At 50.4% G+C, this 26123-nt stretch overlaps 1 protein-coding gene across 1 annotated transcript; it reads right to left on the bottom strand.

Annotated features, from left to right (window-relative positions):
* Positions 1–127: 127 nt before the first annotated feature.
* SMG5 (SMG5 nonsense mediated mRNA decay factor) lies at positions 128–26123 on the bottom strand. The gene is made up of 22 exons (XM_084500487.1): positions 25965–26123; positions 22186–22284; positions 21444–21567; positions 20626–20782; positions 18169–18258; positions 17013–17102; positions 16046–16124; positions 15476–15601; positions 14946–15014; positions 13108–13316; positions 12828–12965; positions 11023–11724; positions 9032–9201; positions 8667–8742; positions 7832–8007; positions 6680–6838; positions 6390–6449; positions 5919–6078; positions 5502–5592; positions 4829–4903; positions 4354–4492; positions 128–3988 (listed from the first exon to the last, which is right to left on the bottom strand). Exons 1-22 carry the CDS (start codon positions 26039–26041, stop codon positions 3905–3907), a joined length of 3150 nt encoding a protein of 1049 aa, XP_084356613.1. The 5' UTR covers positions 26042–26123; the 3' UTR covers positions 128–3904.

The following is a 26123-nucleotide window of genomic DNA, read 5'->3' on the forward strand; positions in this document are numbered from 1 at the left end:
CCGAAAAGCACAAAGCTTGGTTAGAAAATTGTGTCTGAGAGTTGATTTGTGCATTAAAATGGACCCAGCTCGGAAGCCAGGTAATTAGAGGAGAAACGCGGGCTGGGAATGACGACAGAACGAGGGGTACAAACGTCGTGTGTTTTATTGAGCCAGCCGCCGTGTCCGGATCCAGACACACGCCGTGACAGCCCCCGAGCTCCTCGTCCCGGCTGGAGGTGCCCTCAGCCCCCCAGCAAGAGCAACCCGGGCACAAATCCACAGCCTGGGCTTCGTCTGGGCTCCAGGAAGGAGGCTGGAAGGGGAGACGCTGCCTCGTGCCTCGCAGCCAGAGGCAGGACCCGTGGCGCACGGCTCCAGCCCTCCCCCCTCGCTCATTCTTGCAGCCACCCCAATTTTTGCCCACCCTATTTCCTCCTCCCATCCCCAGGGCAGTTCTGCTGGATGTTCAGAAGGGAAAAAGAGCCAAAAATCCGCGGCGTTGCAGGTGGCATCCAAGGATGGGAAGGACAGGAAGAGGCGCTTGGCACAGCCCGTGAAAACACAGTAAAAACAGCGCTTTTAGCCCGCAAATTACCTTTTTTTTTTTTCCTCTTATTTTTTTGCTCTGCTTCCCAGCATGGAGGGGGTGATGGGGCAAGCTCGGAGCCAGTCCTAAAAAGCTCAGGGCCAGGGGAATAGCACCGTGTGGCTGAACAGGGCACCAGAAGGGGATTTTGCAAGGCTCAAGGGCTGCATTAAGGAAGGCTGTGGGGAAACCACGGGGCAGGGGTCCTGGGCTCAGCATCTTCCCTTAATCTGACCTTAAAGGTGGCAAGCTGAGCCTCGGGCAGCTTGCCACCTCCCCTCGGGCTGTTTGGCAGTTTTTAAGATGTCCCTTTGAAGGGCTGGGGCCTTTTCTTCCTCTCCAGGTGGAAAAAAACGCATTGGGGTTATGTTAAAACAACCCCTCCGGAGAGCAGGGCAGGCTCTAGGGGATGTGGATGAGGAGAACGGGGTCAAAGCCTCGCTGCCTTTTGGAAAAAAGCCCTCTGAGCCTGCCCTGGGGCTTCGTAAGAGGGTTTGGTGCAGCTCAGCAACGGCCTCGTGTTACAGAAAAGGCCAATTTTTGGGGGGACAGCTCCAGCCCTGACCCCCAGCCCTGCTCCTGTCCCCCCCCAGCAGCTCCAGGAAGAACGGAGACGCTCTCACCGCCAGCACGAGGGGAACTCCCTTTTGGGCACTGCTTTATTTGCGCTTCCCCCTCCTCCAGCTCCAGCCAAGGGAGCACCGAGCCCAGGGCAAAGCTGAAAAACGTCTCCAAACCTCAGCCTCCGGCTTTCAGAGCAGCAACACCCCCCCGAAACCCTCCACGCTTGGCACTAGGTGCCAAGAAGGGAAGGAGAGTTGAGCCTGGGGACTGCAACCCCAGCCGGGCTCCACCAGGGAGGTGCAGGCTGCAGCCCCTTCTGCCCCGCAGCGGGGAGGAGGATGGTTTTCTTCAGCAGCAGGGGAAAAAAAAAAAAAGGGGGGGGAAAAAATAAAAATCCCACCGAGCCAGGCCCCTAGTGAACAAGGAGGGCATTTCAGCACTCTCCAGGCCCCCAGAGGGGAGGGGGGCTCTGCTCTCCACCACACCACATCGCTCCCAGTCCCACAGGGGGCTTCTCTTTTCTTCTCCCATCCCCATCAATTAAAAAAAGCTAGACAAACAAATGGCTTCAAAATAAAAAAACACCATTGGGAGCACGGGAGGAGCGATCAGCTTCACAGCCCGCCTGAGATCTCTTAACCGTGCCCAGGAAGAGCCGGAGTCTCTGACTGGTGGTGGTTCCTTGGTTTAGCCAAGGAAAGCCCCGCAGGGTTGGGGAGAAGCTGCAAAAGGAAAAAATCAGTGGGGAAATGCTGTCCCTCTCCCCTCTCCCCTCGCCTTTCCTCGAGTGCGTGGCCCTGCTGGGGCCAGCTCCGGGCGTAATTTAAAGCTTGGCATCTCTCCCCGCTGTGCTACCAGGCTGCATGCTGCAAAGGGAACGCAAATTGCAAGACAAACGAAGCAGCTGGGACTTGTGCTATGTTTCCTTTTTTTTTCTTTTTTTTTTTTTTTCTTTTTTTTACCTGAAAACAAGGAACATCCTGCCAACTCCAGTACAACGCATGGCGGGAGGAAGGCTTTTGTAGCAGCTTCTGGCTGGCCCACGTGAAAAACAACCGAGCGGAGAGGACTAGTGGTTTTGACTTGCATAGCTGCTGTTAGCTCACGTGGGCAGAGACAGCTGGATCTCCATCCCGTCGCCACAGATGAGTTACCAAGAGGCCCTGCAGCCCCGTCTCCCACCGCTCAAGCTGTCTTGGGAGCAACCCGTGTCTTCATTTCCAGGCATCAGCACGTGGCGGGCCGTCAAACGCAGGTTGCTGGAGATGCTGGAGATGGACGGAGGGCTGAAAGGGCCCTCGAAAGGTCAGGCGGGGAGTTTTGATCTTCCAGCATCCAGCCGTGGAGCAGCTTCCCTTCTTTGCGGGATGCTAAAAGCACTGGAGAGTTTGTGAGCTGCCCCGGAGGGATGCGAGGAGGGGGGGAACACGACGACCACTCCAGTTCTGCCACCCTCTCTAGCAGGACGTAGCAGCAGTGGTGTCAGAACAGCCAGCAGAATAGAGAATGGCTTTGAGATCCTGCTTCCTCCGTTAACGCCTCACTGCAAGGTTTAAAAAATGGAAAAAAAAGGAAAAAAAGGAAAAAAAAAAGAGGCATTGGGACTGTTGATGTCTGCTGGTTTGATCCATCTGTCTCTGCATTCCAACCGAGTGGTTGAGCCTCACTGGGGCTTGAATCCTGCGTGGTTCTTCCTCTTCCAGCAACTCTGCTGGACTCCACTCCTTTCCTCCAAGGCCTGAGGCTGGAAGCAAAGAAGCGGGAGGGAGCAGGGAAGGGGGAAAAAGGAGAAAAAAGACAAGGGAAGAGTCCTTTTCACCTCTCTCGAGCAGCCTGGTCGATCCCTTACTGCTCGTGAAGTGTGCAGCTCGTCGAGGAAGCAAGGATGTGCACCAAGCCCACGGGCGCAGCGCTCTTCTCGCAGGCCAACATCGCTTTGCACTGAGCCCGCTCCATGGGGACAGGGAAAGGAAATAAATATGCTTGTTCCAAAAAACAAAAAAATTATATTAAGAGCTTTTTTCCCCCCCCTTTTAAATAGCATCATTGTCTCCTTTTCTCTCTGACATTGGAAGAGTATCCAGAACCCCAAAGGAACTCCACTTCTTTTTTTTTTTTTTTTTAATATTATTTATAGATAGAAAAAACTAAGAATTGAAAAGGAAAAAAAAAATCCTTGAAAAATAATTAATTCAAAGGGGAAAAAAGAGAAAAAAAAAAAAGTACGTTTTCCTGTCACCAGATTGCCAAGCAAAAGCTCAACACTCTTTGGATCTTCTTTGCCAAGCTAGGGGGGCTCCGTGTCTGCTCTGCTGGTTCGGTTCCGTTTAAGTCGAGTCCACGCTTTGAAGCCGCCTGCCCATTTCAGCTGACCAAGCAAGCTTTTGGTGGGGAAGGAAGGGGGGAAAAAATGGATGACTGCCCGTCTCTCGCCCGTCCCTGCCGACTGGGAGAAGGGCAGAGCTCTGCCTCGGCCGTGCCGAGGTGCCTCTCTCTTCTCAGAGCAGTTGGCGCCGTCAGAGATGTGCAGCCGTCTGGTTGGGGTGCAGGTGGCGGGTGTCCGTGTGCGTGCCGAATCAGATTTGATATTTTTTTTATTATTATTTTCTTCTTTTTTTTTTTAATTTTTGAAGGTATTTTTCTTATTGTCGTTGCTGCTGCTGCTGCTGCTTCGTGGCTGAGTGTCGCCTGGATGTTTGTTTCCTTTGTTCAGACGCTGCACGTTCCGAGAGGGGGAGAGAAAGGTACACCAACCCGATGCCCTTCTGAACATCAGCCCATCTCTTTCCACTGCTTGTAGAACTCCAGAACGTTTTTTATTTCCACGCTGGCGCTGGTGGCTGCCTGGATGGCAGACTGCAAGCAAACAGACACGACAGGTTATTTTTTTTCTTGCCCTTCACAACCTGGAGATTCTCAGCCACGGCTAGAAGGCCCAGCTCTCCTTCATGATCAAGTTTCTCTGGCATTAAAGGCCTGTACAGACACACAAATCACTTCTCTCTCCTCCCCCAGGATTACTTTGCACCACTACAGCATGCTGGATCGAGGGGCCTTCAAGGAAGTATGTGCAGGGACCAAGAGCTTCCAACTAAATTTGGGAAATCCAGGACTTTTTACTCACTGCAGAAAACGTTAAAAAAAAAACCCTCTTGCCAACCCAACCAGATTTTAATCTTGCTAGGAAGCAGGAGGGCTGAGCTCAGCACAGAGTTACTGACCTGCATGGGTGCTGAGAGCGTGCTTGGGTCTTCCAGCTGAAAGCCTGTGATGATGGTGACCATTCCCGTGGTGTCGTCCTCTCCGTTCCCTTGGGACACCGTCAGCTGTTTGCAGCTGTCCAGGATTTTATAGAGATTCCTGCCACGCAGATGCAAAGAAAAGAGAAAGAGGGGAGACCACTTGTTTGTGCAAACAGTTTCAAATATTCTTAGGATGATGCACTGAAAGCAGGGCTGTTTCTCTGCTGCCTGTCGAGGGCTTTTCTGAGACCTTTTTTAGGGCCAGAAGCGTTTGGTGCCGCACACGATGCACAGAAGGACGCCCTCCCCACCCTCTCTGGGGAATTTGACTGTCACCCACACAGAATATCAAACCAAGCAAGCTGTATGAGTGCTCCCAGCACTAACACTTCCCTCCAGAACCACCTGCCTGCTGGGAATCGGGCTCAGACATCTCCAGATGCTGTCATCTTACCAGGCGTCTAAATCCTGTCTCTTCAATTTATGCCTCTCGAAGCTCTTCCCGACATCTTTCTGGCAACGAATGTACCTACGGAAAGATCAGAGTCACTGAGCTCACACTGAGACTGTCACACAGACTGCAGTCAGTGCCCTACAACAGATCTGTCAGGGTCCCCAGGCACCTCTGGCAACGCTGCCTTTTATCAGCCAGAGTAATACCTAAAGGATGGCTCCAGAAACCCCCTGTGAAGCCCCTCAGACCGCCTCCCCCCTCTCATCACTGCCACTGGGTGCACTTCACAGATCCCACAATTGTTTCCAAGGCTGCCAGCCCTGACACAAGCCTTGAAGGTGCACTTTGTCTTTGCAGAAGTGCTGCTGTTTGTCCTGCTGCAGCAAACCTGGGCAATGCTGCTGAAGAGCTGCGACTCCGCTCCTCGGAAGCAGCCACATTTCACAGCCAAGCAGCAACTACAAGCCCATCTGGAGAACCAGCTGCCAAAGCTGTTATTTCCCCACCTCCCCTCTTGCCAAGCGCATTCCTGAGGCCTGGCTCTCCCTCGGCCCACTCCTCACTCTGCTCTAAGGGATGCACAGCTTGCTCCCACCTCTGATGTTTCCTTCCATCCCAAAATGCCCCCGTTACAAAACCAAGGGCAGAGCGCGCCTCCCTCTCCCATTCTCACCTGTTTCCCTTTTTAAATTCTGCCTCCAGATACCGGATGCTGTCCCGAGCACCTGCGTTATCCTTTTTCAGGAAGTCTAAGCCATCGATCACTAACAGAAATAAAAAAAAGAAACAGAGACATCTGCCTTAGCAAACTCATCCAGATGCGTCAGGAATTTCTCATCCCACAGAACTGTCCCTACACAGCAGCAGTTGCTGGGACAGGATTGGGACAAGATGCAAAGGGGAGGGTGAACAGGGCCTCTCTCTCTTTATTTATTATTATTTTTTGATACACCACGTTAGATCTCAAGCATGAGCCACAAACAGGCCCCAAAAGGGACACGCAGAAACCGTGGTTCAGCTGCTGCAGCCGTTCTAAAGGAGAGCAGAAGCAGGGTGGAAAGCAGCGTGACACGAAGCAGAGCTCCCGTACCTATTCGAGGGATGATGATTATGAACCTCCCGCTGGTGGCCAGCTGCTTGACGACAGCCAGGTGCTGGCAGAGGGCCTGGGTGTCCGGGACAAGGTAAGGAGACATGGCTGACTGTGCTTTGGGCTGCTGGAGACTTCCCTCCAGCTGAGAAACCTCCAGCTGAAACACAGAGAGAAACACAGAGAGGCTTGCTTTAACATTTTGCTGAAACAAATGATGGAAGGAGGCAAGATTCCCCTCACGGTGCTCCATCCGGCCCTCCCAACCTTCCAGCACAGAGAAGTTGTGCAGGAAGCAGAGAGCTGGAAGTGGTCGGTTCCATCCCACCCATCACAGCTCTCTTTTGCAGAGAAAACTTCTTAATTCTGCATGGAATGGGAAAGAGGGAGGGAGATCTCCCCCTTCCCAATTTCAGACATTTCAGGGGCATCACTCTGCCAGGGTTTAGCCAGCAACCAAAGGTCTCCTACCTGCAATCGAAGCTGAGCCATATCTCTCATGAGCCTGTTCCGACGAGCTTCCTCTGCAGCCTAGTTACAAAAACAAACTTCCAAATCAATTAGCAGGAAACACGAGCTGACACAAGCAGCCACTTGCAGAAACAGGGTGAAAAGGGGACACCTGAGTAGGTTTTGGAGGGTAACAGGAGCAAAACTTCCAACTCCAACCCCAAATCTGTTTGGTTATAGTTCCAATTTAATAGGAATGATGTAGGGAATTGTGGCAAGCATAGAGAATGAGCCCACCTCTGCCAACTCACCATGTGAAACTGGGCTTGAGCCTGGTGCAGCAAGTTGTCTTGCTCTGACTGTGCTATGCTGATGAAGATCCCAAGCTCTGAGTTGAACTGCAGGATGCTGCCCTGCAAGCGGGTAATGAAGTGGCCAAAGCTCCGAATGCAGCAAATCCGAACAACAGACTGCAAAGAAGCAGAAAACAACCCTCAGAGGAAACATTTCTGATGAAAACGTGCTGCTGAATAGAGGGACATGTGGCGAGGGCTGCAGGGAAAGTCTACAGTTGGCCAGAAAGCTGAGAAGTGTTTGGTGTTTGCAGCCTGGGTTTCCTCAGCTCAAAAAAGCTCCAGAAAACATCCACAGGCTTTCCCTCAGAAACCTCTGCTCGAGCTGGGAGAAGAAATCAAATGAAACTACAACCTCTACACTTGTTTTGGGGCAGGCACTACTCTTTGTTTGTTGCGCTGCTGGCAGAAGGCAGCAAAAGGTGAGCTCACGTGGGACGTGACGTTGATGTTCTTTGCTCCAGCTGCCCCGGCAGGTTGAGAGGACATTCAAGACCTCACCCAGCCGGGCTGCGATTTAACAGCGTGGGGTTAAGATGTTAGCATATTCCCCACCCCGAAGGAAGCAGACTGGTCCAGCAATGCAAAACAGAAGACCAGTTGTTTGTTGTTTTCTTTCTGAAGACAGCTACACCACCCCTAAATTATCACCTTGGTCCTTTACATTTGGGGAAACAGACAGAAGTGCTGTGTGAGGGCACGCAGCGCCACAAAACACAACATTTCACCAACTTCTGCTTTTTCTTGAGTAGGATCACAGGATGTATCCTGCAACTCTGACCCTTTCATCCAAGGCAGGGCAGAGACAAAACTCTTCTGTCCGGACAGAGAGGTCAGGAGATTGCATGCAGCAAGGCTGGCATGTGACTGTGCTTCCTTTCATAATGATTCTGACAGAGAAGGGGAGGGAAAGCACGCTGGTTTTTTGGACACAGATGACTTTAGCAACCACCAATAACAACGTGAACTCAGACTCAGGGGTTTGAGTCACTCTGGGGTCTGTTTCGGTGATAAAAAGAACTAGATCTTCACCTACACGGCTAAGATAAGCTGCACTTCCAGAAAGGCAAATGCTGTTCGTGCCAAGATTCGGGATTTACCCTGACTCACCTCCTCCACTGCTGAGAAAATCGGTCGGTCCTGCTCGAAGTTAAACCTCTTGTGTGCATTTTTCAGAGGGGGCAGATTTCGCAGGGCCACATCTTCTGGGAGCAGCAAGTTGGTGTGCAGGTCTGGCAGCTCGGCGCCGCTCAGCATGTCCTTGACTTCATTACAAAGGTCCAGTCCTGGGAAGGAGGGAGGAGAAGCACACCAACATGTGCTGATTGAAACAACTGATGCAGAGACAGAGGAAAAATGCTCTAAGGCACATAATGCACGGTGAACAAGGGCGGAGGTTTGTAATTACATAGGTACTGCGAACATGTGCTGGGGGAGGAATGCTGTTAACAAAAAGGCCACCCACAGCACGAAGAGTAACTGCTCCAAACAACCTCTCTGGTCCGAAAAGCTGTAGTTTGGAGGGTCAGCTTGCCCATCCCTTCCAAAAGAGAAGCATCCCTCGAAACTATGCTTCTTAACACCCAAGTGGGTTTTTAGGCTGAGGTGCAGGGCACATCGTGAGCATCCAAAGGCTGAAAAGTGATTTCCATGATTGCCACGATGGAATCAGACCCTCACTTACAGTCTTATGATTCCAATCAGGTTGGCCACACAAGGACTTTGTGCACACAGGTGTGAGAGTTTTGGTTGTAGGCAGCCCCACATCATGGATTCATGGAGCTGAAGTCTATAGGACAGTATTTAACTGGAGCGGTGTTTAAATAAGAAAATAACACATGGAAGAAGTCACTTTGCATTGGGCTTAAAGCAAACTGCTACTGGAAACATGGAAAAATCACCGAGGCTTGCTGCAACACTGCGTTGCCCTTTCCTTCTCCCCTACCTGATTCCTGCAGGTCTGCAGCAGAAGGCAGAAGGTTCAGGAGCACAGACAGCCTGTTCCACAGGCTCTGAGAGCTCTGCAGGAACAAAACACAGAAGGCAACAGAAATTGTCAGGATAGATGTATGCAGTAACCAGGCCACGTGGGCTTCTCATTCTCTTTCGCAGACCTCAAAATGCTTTAAAAACATAAACTTCACGACTCTTCTTGAGGCCACGATGATCTTAATTCAGCTGGTGAGGTGTGGAACCTCACCTCCCATCCAGGACTGGGCCAACAGTTTCATTATGCCCTTAGCAGCTCAGCCCAGCCCAGGGGATCTGAACAGACACAGCCCTGGAGCAAACACCGAGCCCAGTTCCCACCTGAGCACACATGATGATGAGGTCTGTGTTTGTCCTCAGCCAGTCCAGGAACACCTTGACGGTGAGAAGCAGCCCCTCGTTGGTCACGATCTCTAGCTTCTCCTGAAGGGATCGCTCGTTCCTGCAGGATTTGTTACTTGAAATGCTTTCCTCAGAGTCAGACACATCGTCTGGAAAAATAAAAGGGAAAACGAGATGATGGCAGGCATTAAACCCCCCGAGAAGCCAAACTTTATAGGTGTGAGAACAGTGCTGAGCTGGAAGAGTCAAGTGGAACTTGTCAGTGCCTCTGCATATCCTGACAAAGCCAGTTCTCTGCCCCCTGTGCTGTTGATGAGTGTCTTGCTGTTGCACTTTATTCCTCAGCGATGGAAGATTGCTAAAATGGCTCTGTGAAAACCTGACGGAAGTCTTAACCCTCTGCAGCAGCCTCTGAGACTCTGCAACAGAGCAGGGGGGGAATAGCACGTGCCAGCACGAGGATGGCATCGTTCACTGCACAGAACAGAGACCACCAGGTGGGTCAACGTGCACCCAGCTTTGGGCTACACAAGAGCAGAAAACAGCATTATTTTACGAGCCAGGGGACCACAAGAACTTAAATATTGAGTACGTTTTGCCATTTTGTCATTCCACAGACCCGAGGATCTCAAAGCCACCATCCAGGGCACAGCAACATCCCTCGATGACAACATCAGGCCAGCTACACGAGCGACCTGAGGTCAAGGTAGCAGCAAGCGTGGGATCGGCTGTGTTCTACTCCAGTCCCTTATTTTAATTGCACAGTCACTTCTGTCCATGAGCACACCGATTATCATTCAATAAATGCTCAGAATCAAAAGGGAGGAAGCAATTTATTCAGAAACCACCCCCAACAGAGCATTAAAACCAGGAATTAGCCCCGGTTTTGAAACAGCACAGCTGAGGGAAGGGGAGCTCCAAGCCAAGAAGCACAGGGATTCATTCAAGCTCTCACTTTCTGCATCTCTAAAGGTAACAGGGCCACACGATTCAGATACATTCCTGGATCTGCAGCTTCTGCATAGCCCACTGAATATATAAAGGAAAATGTTAAACAGACCAAACCCCTTTTGTTTCTTTCTTTCCCCCAAACTCTTTCAAGTGGCTCCAGAGCCAAGCTGGGAGTCACAAATTGCACCCATGATCTAATGCTTCCCCTTCAAATCCTAACCCAGGCAGAGCCTGAATCAGGCCCATTGAGTCTGGCAGCACGATGCAGAAATGTTTCCTTGCTCCAGGGAAGCGGGGAGGAACGACAAACAAGACTGAACAGGCCCATGTGGTTTTATCTGAAACACAAACAACGCCCTGTAGTGCATCAGATCTCCCTTCCAAGCTGTTCTTTCCCAGAGCATTACTCAGTTGCATAAATGGTGTGGTGACAGAGAAATCACAGCTCCACCTGCTGTGCATCTGCAGTTTGGTTCAGCACTGAATTCAGCGCGGCAGCCTTCAGAGGGTCACAGAAAGTGGCCCTTAAACTCCTCTTGCACGCACCTAGGACACGTCTTCCAGACAAGCCACAACAGTTTTGGTAACATGATGGCTCGTGGAAAACTTCCTCGACTGCGTCTGCACTGGGAAGGATCTGATTACAGAGATTTCACGTGGGGAAGAGGAAGATAATCCAGACTGCTAATCCCTGCTGGAATTATCCCCGGTACTACATCAGAGGTGCTCAGCACCTGGCTGGAATTATTATTCTGCCTGCTGAGCAGAACAACAGCTAATGCTGGCTGGCTGCAGGTGTCTCCTTTGCTCGCTTGCACGGGATCCCAGATGTCAGGCAAGGAGCAAAGCTCCTCCAGGAAACACCCAGCCCCAGATTTGTATGGTAGGTAGGCAATCAGCTCATCCAAACCTGCCCGAAGGAGAATTTGCAGGATAGAAGGGGGTGGATTTTAGCAAACAGACTGCTCCGAGCTCGCAGCCCTCCACACAGAAGCACAACACGCTTCCAACGTCCTTACCTTGCTCTGCCAAGCTGGGTTTCTCCAGATCTCCGTTGATGCATGGCTTGTTGTCCAGCCCATCCTTTAAGACAGCTGGCTCACAGTTTGGTTTCAGAAGGATGTTGCTGAAAGTGGGAGCCAAGCGAAAGCAGCGTTTGGTCTGAAACAGCTGGGTGGACATGGCTTGGAGGTTACTGGCTATGCTCGCGTCGTTAGTGCTCAGGGAAACGGGTCCATTCACTGCCGAATCTGGGGTCTCAGTTTTAGAGATGCTTGGGATCTTAGAGTCCCCAAGCCCACTGCCATCTACACAGTTTTTTAAGGCCTCTTTGGGCCCACTTTTGCCTCGGCTGCTTCCCTCCTCACCCGGCTCATCTTCCATGTCCTCCAAGTCAGACCGAGATTCTTGGCTGTTCATGTCAGAGTCCGTCTCCACATCAAAAGCAGCTTCTGCTTCCTCGTCACTCTTCTCTGAGCCACTTTCTGAGCCATCGCTGCCCTTTGTAGAGCCCTGGCTGGAGTCAGAGTCAAAGCCCTCACTCAGGTCGCTCTCATCCACTTTCTGGGGGTGGCGACGGCGACGCAAACAGGAGAGGCGAGAGTATTTCTTGCTTTTCTTGCAGTCATTCTTCCGCTGTTCCTCTTTGGGCTGGTGATTGGCCAACTCAGCTTCGGCTTCTTTCTCAATCGAGTTCAAAGGCTCCCGCGGCTCCTGGTCATCTGCAGACATTTCAAATGAGGCCACAAGTTAGAAAAGCACCGATGTCTCACACAAGCTGCTTGCCGGCCCCGAGCCAGGGGAACCAGCAGCATAAATTTCAGCCGTCGCTTCTATTATTGTCTTTCACCAGAAAGAGAAGTAATGACAACCCTGAGAGAATGACTCAGCCACTAAAAGGGCAGCCGGAAAGACTCGAGAAGCCTGGATTCCTACAGCCCAAGCTGTGCTGCTCCGTTATCAGGCAGCCTCAATGCTGAACGTTGCCAAACCAGCACAGAACACGCAGCTGAATCTGAAATTTTCTCCCCGGCTTTCTAAAATCTGAGAGCCAAGTGACCCACCTAGCAGGCCAGGAGCGTGTGCCAGTCACCCCGATGAAACCAGCCTCCCCACCTCATAACCAGACTGAGTTGACCTCATCCCTTTCCTCCACCAACACGCCCCGAGCCTTTCCAGCAGCCCTCTGTCACCCTGCCAGCTTCAAAACCCAGGCAGGGGAGGAGTCGTTCACTGTTGCTTTTGGCCAGGAAAAGTCCAGCCTTGCATTCTGTGAAATGGTACAAATTGACCGTTTGGAGGGGAAAGATTAAGTGGTTTTCTTTTCTGCTCAACAGGCTCCACCAGCAGCTACAGACTTGCTTTTGTCTTAACAGATATGAGGCGTGAAGAGTAGGGCCAGCCTCCCCTACAAACTGCTCTGCCCAGGTGTTTTACCTGAGATCATCTCAACGGAGGAGAAAAAGAGTCCAGTAAATAACAGTGAACAAAGACAGAACATAAGCAGCACAGACTGGGGTAAATAGATGATGAACAAGCTGCCAAAAGACACAAAACCATAACTCCTTTCAAGACAGCAAGCGACCCTTCTATCCTATGATGATTCTGCTACTCGCTGAGAGCATCGAAGTGGAGACTGTCTCCCCAATTTACCCATCTTTGTGGATTTCAGCCCAGCAGTCAAAGATCGAGATGTTTCTAGCACCACTCAGGCACGATGCGACAAAACCCACGTCCAGGAGATTTAGGAAAGGAAAGGAAAAGCCACCCCCTTATCGACGTGCAGGTGGGGAGAGCCAGCTTAGTTCCATCTCCGTCCTCTTACCTGTGCCATCATTCTGAAAGGCTGGGACTGGATTTTCCCCTTCTTCCAGCTCTGCCTGCAGCCGCATATTGACGTGATTTATCAGGTGAGAGAAGAGGGCCAGCGTGAAAGCAATGGCTGCACTGTACTGCTTCGAACCTGCAAGGAGACAGCTTAATGAGGCAGAGGAGACTGACCGCTAGCCCAAAACACGAGCGCCCACTAAGACTTCTTCTGACTAATTGGACTGCTGATTGTTATCAGATCACTTGATTTCCGAATGGCTGAAGGCACTGGTTACCTGCCCTCTTGAGGCTGTGAACACTCATAAAGCAGATGATCACCATGCGGAAGATCAGGAGATCGGGAAGGAAGGAGTAGCCGCTCTCATACTCTTCTTCATCTTCACTGGTTGAGCTCAGGTTAGGAGGAGAAGGCAGGTAGAACAAGCACAGGTTGAAATCCTCCAGTACAGACTGGCAGAGTGATGTCAGCTCGGAATCCAGAGAGCTTAATGGGAAGAAAAAATTGACAAGAATTATTATTCAAGACCCAAACTCCTGGCAATGGCTGCGTGGAGACTGACCAAATCTGGCAGAAGCTACAGTTCGGCGATCCTTTGCCCTGGGAATGATAAAGCAAAGGGGAACATAACGCAGGCAACCACAGGTATGAGAAGCAAGTGGGATGAATCAGATTACATTTTCCTCTCCAAGGCTGATAAATTAAAGATAAACTATAACTAGGGCACGTCCTTGCAAAGAGATGGGTCACCAGAAAAAACACGGGGTGGGATGGGGTCAGCAGGTGGATTCACACGTCGAGTCCCAGGCCCAAAGCGACACTCCTGCAGACTAGCACAGGAACAACCACAGTCCTTATCTGCACATCTCCTGTAATTCAAAGATCTCAAAACCACTTTATACCTAACCTAAATAACCGCTGGATGAGTTTTTCCCCGGGAGCTCAGGCTGTAGCCATGAAGAAACGGGGCACTTCGATGTTAAAGACAGCAAAAGTTTCAGATCCACTGCTCAGCTAAAAGGATCACAACACACAAGGATCACAACACACAAGTTAGGGACTCTTTTTTCCCTCCTCCCACAGCTCTAACTCACAGCCCCGCAAGAACATTCTCCTCTAGCTATTAGCCACTTCAAATGAAGCACACGTGGTTTTCAGTATAATGGGCTACAGGAGTCTCCTACTTACCTCCCCCAAAAAAGCAACAAAACCACACCTGTCTGCAAAACATCTAGAAAATCCTTTTCAGGGGACAACAAAACTGGGAAATTAAAGTGATTTCCTGGTTTTTAATATACTAAATATTTATTAAGTGGATATTAAATGAGCCTTGTATTTCTTGTCTGGTATCAGTCAATATTTGAATGCTAACCCCATGCTGGGCTGCATCAGCAAGGGCACAGCCAGCACATGGAACGTAATCATTATTCTTCTCTGTTTGGCACTCATGAAATGGTATCTGGAGTACTGTGTAACACAGCACAGGATGTATGAGAAGAGAGATAGAGAACTGAGTTTGTTCAGTTTGAAGAAGGGAAGGCTTAGGGAGGTATAAACTTTGTTTTCAGATGCCAAATAGGTGGGTTTAAGGGCCTGAGCCAGAGGACTTTTCTCCATGGTGCACAGCAAAAAGAAGGGAAGCAACAGGCACAAGTTGCAGTGAAGGAAAATAAAAATCCCTCCGTGGTAAAGGTGGTGAAAGACTGGAAGGGGAACCGGAGAGGTGTGAAATCTCTGTCCTCAGATTCACTGAAAACTCAAATGGTTGAGGCTCTGAGCAACCTCACCTAATTTCACATTTGAATCTATCTTTACAGCAGACCCTACTTTGGGGAAAAGACTGAACCACTAGAAAGTCTCTTCCAAACTACACTATTCCATGATGAATTCAATTGCAGTCTGTGTATTAGCCCTTTAAAACGCCTGCTTTATTTCAAGAGGTGAATTTAGAATCACCTTAAAACCTCCCAGCAGAAACAGACTTCATAAAGCTTGGACCTTTTGGCAAAAAGCTTCAGCACAGGCACCATTATCCTGCAGGGAACAGCCTCTTCCACTTCTGAATGCCTGCTACGGTGAATTATTAATGGAAGATAGAATCTGTCATGACCTTACCTGCTCTTTGGTTGCAAAAGGCTCTGCAGGTACATAAAGCTCACCAGCAACCTCTTAATGTCTTTGCACCTAAAAAGATTGCAAATAAAACACTGTCAAGCAGGTACCCTCCTGCAGGTATCCATCCCTGAGATGGAAAAGGCTAACAGAGCTGTACCAATAGCTAAATCAGGTCTCAATCGATAACTACATCCAGAGGCAACTGCAGAAAAAAGGTTATTTTACGTATTTCTGCTTTTCACCCATGTCTTGAGACTCCTGTACAGCAACCAGCTCCAGGGGAGAGGGAGAAATACCTCACCTCAACATCTATACCCAGAGAGCCTTCATATTCTCTCCTAAGATTGTGACATGAGAGACCTGGAATGGGATCTAAACTGGGGCTCCCCAAATTTTGACACTTGCTGCCTCAAATGGCTGACCCAGCAGTTCCCGTTTCCCAGAAAGACATTGCCCCTGCCCCAGAGTAGGATATTGGTGTGACTGCAAACCCTCAGCCCGCACCCCTCTCCTTTTCCTTGCCCTCCTACCGTTTCTTGCTGGGAGACAACTTCCTGGTTTCACATTTCTTCAGCTGGTGATACATTTTGGCTGCTTTGTCGTACAGACGCTTCAGGTTCCCATAGGCACCTTCGAAGGACACTTCAGACTGGATACTGAGATATGGAAATAAAACACATCAGGAGTTACTTTGCCACAAGGTTGCTCACGTTCCATGGCTTTACTTCCCCAGAGAGTTATTCAGGCATCCAAACACGAAGATGGGTACAGCTAAGGAACTTAACTCCCCCTGAGATCTGCGAATCCCACTCCAGGCTGCATCACGGCTCTGTCTGCAATGTTTCCACACCTTTTTTAATTTTGTGCCTTAAGGCCATGTTCAGATATCTTAATTCCCTCCACCTCACTGTGCTGGGTGCCTCACTCAGCACTTCCACACCCCTTCAGACACAGCTCTCTAGCCCAGGCATAGGGGCTCAGCTGAAACACTGCCCTGTGTGTGTTTGTTTAGTGGTCAAAGTAAAGGAGAAAATCTGGCACCAGCAACCACAGAGCACTGATTCTTTGCCCAGAAAGCCAAGATCCTCGCAGACACTCACCAGCGTAAATAGCAATAGGTGGCTTCCACGTTGTAGTATTTGCTCCCAGCCAATGTCCCCAGCTGATTAAAAGGCATGCCTGTAATGAAAGAGAGGGGCAATGGAATTAACTTAGATCCTCCAAAGGCCCTGCTAGAAAGCAGAGCCTTTCTTCCTCACTCTGTTCCATGTGAGAGTGAAAACAGGTGGCATCAACAATGCTAAAAAGCTGCAGTACAAAGAACTGGACTACTCGATTCTTTCACCACTTTTTTTTTTTTGGCTTCATGGTGCTTTTGGTCCTCTGCACCTTCCTGCTGGCTAGCTGTGTAAGCAGAGCAAACAACTCCTCCTCCACCTCTGTATTAATAATGACAAGGCCTTGACTCTGTCATACTGTATTCATCTTGTCAGCATTTAAGATTTCTGTCCCATCTCACTGCACTACATAAATGTTGGTCAGTTATTGGTATTTGGGATCAGACTGAACAAACACCTCAGCAAGAATCCTGCAAAGACAGCACAGAGGGCAGATCTCTTTGGAACATCCTTTTTGTGATAAGACAGGCTCCCAACTCTTGCCACAATGTGTTCTTGTGAAGTAGTTCCTTCTAAAAGGAGACAGGAACACATGAGATTGGGGGTTAGAGGTGGCAGTGGCAAGGCACAGAGAGGAGCAATAACGCTCTGCTTCTGGCAATGGGCAGCTGGATTTTCCCTCAGCCAGACAAACCCAATTTTACCACATCCATGGAGTTTGACCTTCTCAGATGAGTAAGCTGAGGCCATGTGGGGAGACAACCTTTGCTCTACCTCCTCTGTTTGGCTTGTCAGCAAGAGAGAGTTTCTCAGAAAAGGAAGTGATTTTAACTAGGGAATAAAACCACTCCTCTCTCAGCAGCAGGATGTAAACCTGAACAAAAACCACTACCACTGTTTTCAGGTTAGGGAAAAGTGATGTTAATAACCAAAATGTAACTCAACTCACCAATTTGCGGTGCAACAGAAAGGGCTTGATAGTAAAACCTCTCAGCCAGCAACTCTGTGTCCACTCCTGCCAGTTCGTTCTGATAGCGAGCTGAAAGAAAACCACACACTGCAAATCAGAAACCATCCCTCCACGCCTGTGGTAGCATGTAAGCAAAAAGAAGAATTTCTTCTCCTCCATGTGCTAAGTGCTGATTAATTTCTCCTTGAATAACTCCGTGTTGTGCTCCATTTCCCAGTACCTCAACCAGACTATGTTCTACTACAGCACAGTGGGAAATCTAAAGCAAGACAATAAAACACAAAACACTTGGCTGTGGCTAGACTAAATTGTATTTGGGTGGCAGTGGTGGATCGCAGACACAAAAGTAGGCATTTTGGAAACCTTAGGGGACAGCACAGTGAAGAGGTGAGCGTGTCTGTCTCCCACCAGCCAGGTATGGCACTCTCACCACCCCCAGGAAACATATTTGCAGTGCATTTCCGAGCTGATTCACACAGGTTTCAAGAGCTTGAAGGCTGCTGCTGCGTGCCAAGCACATTTACCCATGACACACGTCAGCTAGCTGTTTTTCACACCATTACATGTTTGCTCACTGCTTTCACACCCACACGGTCACCATCAAGCGAGAAGTTGACACGCTTACCACACGCTTCAGGAGGTGACTGTGGGACAGCCAGGTCTGCTACCCGAAGGATGACACACAGCCAGACACGATGACAAAGAACCCTGGGCTTTGCCGTGGCCCATCACTCTGGATTAATTCACAATAACGCTTAACAAACCTGATTTGCAGTCACACTTCTCACGACAGCGAGGCAACTTTCAAGCAAGCCTCAACTGCGAAATCAGCCCGCTTTGAGTTTCCTTCACACCATCCAAGCAACATGACTGAAAGCAAAGGATTCCGTTCCTTAACGTTCGGGGATGCAGCTGTTTGCTAAACGCAAAGCTCTCAGCTACTGGCACACACACACACAAAAGCTCCTGCAATCTGCAGCAGTTATCCATGACAATTTCACCCTTCAGTGATGAATGTGTGCAAGAGAAACCAGCACCTGCTCGTAACTGGTGACTTACGGTCACGGACTCAGTGCTGCACAGGCACCAGTTTTAACGTATTAAAGGTTACCCTGAAAGATGCTGCTGCTCTTACCTAGATCTCCGAGATAAACCAGGCATCTGTGACATGCCATCTGTGCCCACTCCATCTCCTTCTCCGATGCAGACACGGGTTTCTTGCAGCCTACAGGCAAAATACGAAAGTCACACACACCGCTGGGCACAGGCAGCTGGAAAGACACGCCAGCAGCCCACGCCCCTGCCTCAGACCCCAACATTTCACCAGCTGAAAACCACAATCACACGTTCAGACCGCACCGTGGGCTGTTTGGGGCTCCTTACAGACAAGCAGCGGCTCATCCTCGCTGCCAAAAAGGTGACAAGTGCCATGTAGGCACTGATGCTCGCCTCCTCCCCGCTGATCAGGGGCAGCGTGTGCCACGGCATCGCCAGCAGTCACCGAAATGTCTGCCTGCTCAGGCTTTGCCTTAAAGGTACGCCACAGAGAGCTGGCGACGCCTGCACCGAGACGAGAGGACAAAGGCCAATTCCTGTCTACGAGGCACGTGACCGTGTTAACACAGCGTTGAGCACAAGCTAATAAGGCCTGCAGAGGCTGATTTTGTTAGCATGGCTAATGAGGCCTTTGGATAGGAGCTGGCGCAAATCCCTGGAAGCCAGAACAAAGGCTGAGCACGCCTGCACCTGGCGACAGCACACAGCATGGACATAGCCCCCCGACACTGAAGGTGGTAACGAACTCCAGATCAAGACTGAGATTTGGATTCAGAATTGCCAAAAAAAAAAAAAAAGGAAGAAAAGTGAAAAAAAGAAGTCAGGACAGCAAATCTGTGTTAGAGGCAGGGAGAATTTGCCTCCGGGGAAAAAAAACAAACAAACAAACAAACAAACAGTTCAGGTAGTAGAAAGTGTCAAAAGCAACAGGATAAAGCTCCAGCCAGCTGACCTGACCTAATTTAAGCTGTGAAACGTGGCTCAGTCCCTGGGAGGGGCTGCAGTTGGGAAGCCACAGTTTCCCATCCCTGCATCAGCACCTTCTCCCCAGCCCAGGGGTTCAGCTGGAACTCAGGGGCACAGGTACTGCATTTGCCCTTCCCCTCCAGAATTCATTTACTGCTGCTGGGCAAAATCAGTGTCACGGATGTGGTCTAGGTTCAGTCTTCCTGTTGCCAAGGTCTCTACTTGAGGAGAAAAATCCCTCAAACAGGAATCCCAAAGGAAGATTTTCAGCTCGGTCCAATCTGCAGCCTGAGCTGCTTTCCTCTTGGCTTGGTTTAAAAGGGTGGAAGTGATATCTGGAGGCTCAAGTGACCCATGAGGAATGGTTCCCACTCACCAACAGGCACTGAGTCACACAACACCACCACACGGCCTCGAAAGCTGCGTCCAGACACGCTACTGGATCTATCCTCCCTTTCCTTTTCCCTTTTAATCTTCTCATTTCCCTTTATATAACAATCAAGTTGTCGCCACCCCAATTTGGAGTTCATGCAGGATTCTTCCCCATCTATCTCTTCTGGACACGCAAGGTTCCATCTTAATTATGAAGTTACATATTTGTCTGCTGCATCATTTTAATTATAGAGCCCAGACACATCAAGGAACCTGAACACGGGAGCCTTTCAAATGCGATCACACCGCAGGGCATAAACTGATCTAGAGCGTGCATTTTGAAAATTTATTAATTCTGCCGTGCTGAGATACATTTCTAAAATCAACAGTTGCCAGGGACATCTGCCTTATCAACTGACATTTCAAAGCTGATCATGATACAATCATCTCCCAGAAGCTAAGAATAGGATCCCGGCAACTGAAACATTCTACTGCTAAAGGTGTACTAACTCTAATTTCTGCTGTCCTCCCCACTGCTAGCTTGAAAAATGCCAGTTAAACCCTTGCTAATTCAGTTCCCCAAAATTCAGACGATCCATTTCCCAGCTGGACTCACCTAAGACGGAAACAGGCACCTTGAGGTTACTGAGCACAACCCAGGAGCAAAAATGAACGAAGTATTGCAAGATAATCTAGGATGTGAATCCATACACAGCCTTGAGCTGTGAATTCTTTGATTTGCTCTGAAGGTGGTGAGGCACCGGAGCAGGTTGCCCAGAGAAGCTGTGGAATCCCTGGAAGTGTTTAAGGCCAGGCTGGATGGGGCTTTGGGCAACCTGCTCTAGTAGAAGGGGGTGTGGAAGGAGATGATCTTTAAGGTCCTTTCCAACCCATTCTACGATTCTATGATTCCACAAAAATCTGCCATCACCAAACATTTACTGAGGGATTTTCTAACAGGGTTTTCTTGCTATTAGAAACGCTTCTGGCTTCCACAGTTTAATATTAAAAAAAAATAAAAAGCGTTATGGAAAAGGGAACAGGGAGAACAGGACAGGCTGTTCGGAACAGACACCAATCTAATCAGAATCATAAAAGATGGCACCTTGAGTGCTGAAACAAGGATGGATTAGCACAAGGGGAAGCCACCGGTCTGGGATCCAGCCTTACCCAACAGCCCTAAACACCGAGCACCAACCTATTAGAGGGTCTGTGACATGCGTCCAGTCGATGCAGCACTGCAGCTCCAGCTGATAGTGAGACTGAATGTAGAGGAGAAGGTGCTGGTAAAATCCTATGCCAGCAACTAAGTGAGTCCGGTACGCGCACTCCAGAGTGCTGCGGCTGTGAATGTGCTGGAGGGAAGAGAGGTGAAAAGATGTCACTGCAGCCCGATGACATTTTAGGCTGGAAACCCAAATTATATGAAGCAAAATAGCAGGCAACTCAGCTTTTGTTGGTTTTGCACAGTTCTGCACCTCCCTTTGCTCAACGGTGTTTTATCTAGTAAGTATTTACTGAGGGTAGACACCAAGGAGAAACACTTGGAGCAACAAAGAATAAAAGTAAAATCAAGGTGTCTGGTTAGAACACGCCGTCATTACATTCAGACAACCAGATCACCAGGAGACAGGTCACAGCATTGGAAAATACAGCGTGAATATTTTGTATTTTCCAGTGATCAATTCTAAGGGGAAAAAAAAAAAATTAGCGCTGACAAAGCCTCCTAAGTCCATCACTGGCACTCGTTCTACGTGGAAAATGGGTTTTGTGAAGTTGGGAAGACAAAAATTAAATAAATGATGCTGGAATATACTCTGCAGTGGCAGCCCTCGCAGCAGATCATTAGAAGTTACCTGCCCACAGCTAGCCAAAAAGCATACGTCAGCTCCACAACTAAAATTCAGGACTGCCCAGCGTTCAGATAACAACATCTCCAAGCAAATAAAGCCTTTAACTTGCTCTGACCCACTGCCTGCCCAGAGACTTTCTCATGCCAGAGCAACAGATCCTTACCTTCTTATTTGTTTTAATGAGCTGGATAACTTCATAGTAAACTTTCCTCCAGAGCAGTTCTTCTGCTTTTCTTCCATAATCCACTGGGTGCAAGAACATCAGCTTCACACACAGCTCTCGCAGCCTGAGAGAGACAGCAAAGAATTCGTGTTTAGCCACAGCAGCTTCAAATACAGCTGCCACTACATGAGCAAAACCGAGAAAATCTGAATTAATTACGATGGATGAGCTAGGCTATCGGGTGATGGTACAGCTTGTGCTGCTCCCACACAAGAACATCTGGAAAAGCCCACCCCTAACCAGTTACCACGGCTCAGCTGGCCATCAGCAGCTTCTTAAACTGCAGCAGTGTAAAAAATTGTCTATGGCCACAGGCTAGAAAGAAAAGACAACCCCACGAGTTATCTTCTGAACCCGAAAAAAGATTTATCACATATAAACACAAAGTTTCTACATCACACTTCTTTTTTTTTTTTTAAGATAATTACAAGGAAGGCACCAGCCAACAGCTTTTTTGTATTGTAGTGGCACCTAGGAAAGCCTACAGCCAGAGATTCTGTGGCTAGGTGTTGTTCAGATACCTGAAATCTAGCCTCTGCTCCAAAAACCTGGAGGAATCCGTCCTCAGTGGGTACACCACAAAGTGAACACACCGCAAAACCGTTGATTCAAGACATCCACGTGTTACTTCATGTGGGTTTTTCCAGGGAAATACAAAAAGTGACTGCCCTGCCCAACTTACTTGTTCCTCAAGCTGATGTTCTCTGGCTTGAACACTTCTTGATACGCTGCCTTATTACCGAGGATGAGATCCAATCGATGAACAGCCTCTACCACTGCTCTGCAAGGTAATAAAAACATAAAGAGGAGCTTCAGCACGGGTTGTCTGAGGTTATTTTGTGAGATCTGGAGTCTCTGCAGGGAACCATACATTTAATTTGTTATAAAATGAACTAATTCCCAACAATCGCTACTTTGATAGGGCGAATCAAACTTCCACCAATTCCTGCTTCCTTACCAATTCATCTATGACAGAAAGCAACTTATTTGCCAAAATTTCTTCTCCTTCCTTACCACGATTCCTTAATTAAAGGTCTTAAAGATCTCTAGATGACAGGTAACAGAGGGATTGTTTTCAGTACACCACAGCACCTGACAGAAGGAGAGGAATGTAGGGAAGACTTGGGAGATCAGAACACCAACCTGAACCAACTTCTTCCTAAAGAATCATGGAGAAAACCAAGACCAGAGTACAAGTGGCCCAGAAGCCTGCCTCTAACCTGGATATCCTTCTGCTCACTAACATCTTTCTCCTGCGGCGTGGAGATCCTCTGCAAACTCTAACAACCCACTGCTCTCCAAAGGGAGAACGGCAAGCAAGGAGAATCCGTTTTCTTTAGCAGGTTAAGATGCAAAATACCAAGCCACGAAGCATTCGTCCAAGCTTGCGGCATATCGACGGGGGAAAAAGAAGAAAAATAAACCTCCACACACCCCTAGCTTCCCCCAAAGTCACCATCCTTGCTGCAGCCTGTGCTCCCTGTCCCATCACACCTCCCAAAGACCTCCTGCAGCAATCACTGTGGCAGGAAGCGACCAGCGCCGTGCACAGGGAACTGCTTCGCTTCCTATGCAGAAGGGTGGCCAGAAGAAAGGGGAACTGCTGATTCATTTGATTCCCAGAGAGAAGGAGAGGAAATCTATGATCTATTCCCAAAATAGGTAGCCTCTCCGTCTTCAGAACAGCTGTAAAAATGCCTTCACCATACAGAGAATTGGCGGCTGCTGGGGGTCGGACCCAAGCTCACACATCATTGACACCACCAGGTGGGAAACAACTCGGTGATTTCCTCTTTTTTTTTTTTTTTTAATACCTAAAAAGGTGCCACAAAGCCCTGTTAAAAGATCCTCGAGTCCAACAGCGACAGATTACTTCCCACAAAAGCCAGATGCGGGCACTTGGAGACACCGGATCCTTTTGCTATTTTTTTTTTATGGGATCCTAAAAACTTGATGCCACAAAAACCGCAGGGAGCAAGGTTTCTCTTTTAGGATGCGGGTGCCTGTAGGGCACAAGGGATGCCCCATGCTAGAAGCTCTTCTTAGCACAAACTCCAGGAGGAGGCAGAGGCTGCGATGGCCAGAAGCGACTTGCAAGAATCGGACGCCCAGCGGGAAGGAACGCTTTCCGTGTGTCCCTACAGCTCCAGGACAGGGCGAGATGGCAGAGAGAGTTTTATTTGTCCTGTATTTCTTTATTTAATGCATCACCAAGAGGCACGGACTTGGAGGAGTGTGAGGTTTCTCAGGGAGAGGAGCCGCAGCCGCTCGCTTGATCCTGGCACGTGTCGGTGCACAAATACTGCCCAGAACAAGGCTGGCAGGCGAGGAGAGGAGGGCAAAGCCAAGAGAACGCTGTCAAAAAAAAATATCTGGTCGCCCTAAAATAAAAAAAGCAGACTGAAACAGCAGCCAGATTAATCCAGCTGCCACGATCTGAGGTGAAACTCCGGGATTATCCGTCGGGGAAGAGTTAAATGGAACCGATCCGAGGCACGCAGCAAGGAGCACAAAGTAAAGGAGAGTGAGATACTGCTTGACCTCATCAACTCTCAGGCTGAAATCGAGAAAAATTGTCAAGGGTCTGGTTCAGGTGGCCAGCTGGCTAGGAGAGCTATCAGCCACAGCGAGGAAATTTGTGGCTGCTGCAGATTTTATAAACCCTGCGCCGAAACCACGACACGCCTGGCTCAAAGGAGACGGAGATCCCCAGGAGCTGGGGTTGACTTTTTCTGCTGAAACCACTCAGCCAATTCTGCCATAAGGAAACGACCTCCCCCCCTTGCCTCGAGGACCAGCCCCACGTCTGCTCAAGGAATCTAACCTCAAAGGGCCAAAACCAGCGCCAAAAACCTGTCCGAAGCACGCCAAAGAAACGGATTTTAGCTCCTCCAAGCTGCCACCTGTGCTTTGTGTTTTCGATCAAGGGTCTCGCCAGGTTTCTCCGAGGGAAGCGAGTTTAGAAGGGGGTGATGAGGCTGGGAGAGGTGAAAGGACGGGCCCGATGTCACCGGGCAAGCCAGCAGGACGAAAACAAACAGGCTGTGCCCAAAAACATCTCCCTTCAGCACCTCGCTCAGCTCGGAAGGCGCGCTGTCACTGCTCCGCTCGCCTACCAGCCTGCTTCACAACCGGAGAAACGGCGAAAAAGGGGGCAAGAGGTGGGGGTGGTCCCAAAATAAGGCATCCACGGAGCACCTCGGCACGGTGCCTCGGTCCTGCAGGGCTGGGGAGACCAAAACTGCCAGGATTTTGCCCTGACAGCACCTGCACGGCGTGGAGACGTAGCAGGAGCAGAGCCCCAAGGAGTGCTTTTGTCACCAGGGCTCGCAGCAGCCGTAGCCTTGCCCTCCTTCCAGCAGGAGCCTTCCCGGCCCCAAAATCCTTCCCCCATGTGCCACCGGTGCCACACGGGCCCCATCGTAGCCTCCCCTTTCCCTGGGTGTCCCCAAGTCTTACCCACGTCCTTCTGCATCCTCGTGTCCCCTACCCCGTCCCCATGGACCCTGCTCGACTCCTTCCTCCCCCCAATGTCCTGACCCATCTCCCTGCCCCCTTTGCCTGACCCCCTCGCATTTTCCCTGCATCCCCTTCCCCACATCTTCTCCCCCACCTCCTTTTTTCCTTTTCCTTCCCCTCTTTTGCCTGGGATCCTCCCCCACCTCCTTCCCCAGACCCCCCCTAACCCCCCCAGTCTCCTTTCCCTTGCCCTTCCCACACCCCCAGCCCCTTCCCCCCCGATCCTCCCCAGTTTCCCCCTTTCCCCTCCCCTTCCCCTGATCCCCCCCTTATCCCTATGATCCCCCCGATCCTCCCTGCTCTCCTCGATCCCCCGATCCCCTTTATTTCCCCCACTCCCCCTAATTTCACCCGGTCCCTAGCATCCCCCCCTGCTCCCTGGGATCCCCCCCCGTCCCCTTGATCCCCCCCAGCCCCCTCAATTCCCCCCAACCCTCCTGATCCCCGTGGTCCCCCCTGGTCCCCTCGGGTCCCCTTGATTCCACCAGCTCCTCCTGCTCACCCCCAGCCCCCTTGATCCCCCCCCATCCCTAAGATCCCCCCCGATCCCCCTCAACCCTCTCAGTCTCCTTGACCCCCCCCGATTCCCCCTCACCCCCCCGGTCCCTGGCATCCCCCCTATCCCTCCCAGCCCCCTTCAAACCCTCTCAGTCTCTTTGACCCCCCCCGGTCCCCCTGATCCCCCCTCACCACCTCAATCCCCGGGACCCCCCCCTTGTCCCCAGGCCCCCCCTGGCCCCCCCTATACCCCCCCAACCCCCCCACACCCCCTCGACCCCCTTCAACCCTCTCCTCCTTGATCCCCACCGCTCCCCCTGATCCCCCCCGATCCTCCCTCACCCCCCCGCTCCCCTCAACCCCCCGGGACCCCCCCGGTGCCCTCCCAACCCCCTCAAACCCCCCCTTAACCCCCTCAATCCCCCTCCCCTCGGGGCTCCTCACCGGTACAGCCGCTTGGTGTGCAGCACCTTAGCCTCGGGCTCGCCGCTCTCACCGCCGGCCCCGCCGCCTTGGCTCATGGCTCCCCGGCGGGGGGGCGAGGCCCGGAGCCTTCCCGGAGCCTTCCCGGGGCCTTCCCGGGGCCTTCCCGGGGCCCCCTCA

The sequence above is a fragment of the Aythya ferina genome, assembly GCF_964211825.1.
Source record: "Aythya ferina genome assembly, chromosome: 29".
NCBI lineage: Eukaryota > Metazoa > Chordata > Aves > Anseriformes > Anatidae > Aythya > Aythya ferina.

Bases quoted from the DNA above. Each gene is read 5' to 3' on its own strand.
- SMG5 (XM_084500487.1), bottom strand. From the start codon at position 26,041: ATGAGCCAAGGCGGCGGGGCCGGCGGTGAGAGCGGCGAGCCCGAGGCT. The intron at 17,103-18,168 runs GTAAGAGCAGCA...GTTTTCTTTCAG, and splicing joins GGTTTATCTCGGAGATCTAG to CTCGCTATCAGAACGAACTG. The intron at 9,202-11,022 runs GTAAGGACGTTG...TTATTTTTCCAG, and splicing joins ACCCAGCTTGGCAGAGCAAG to ACGATGTGTCTGACTCTGAG.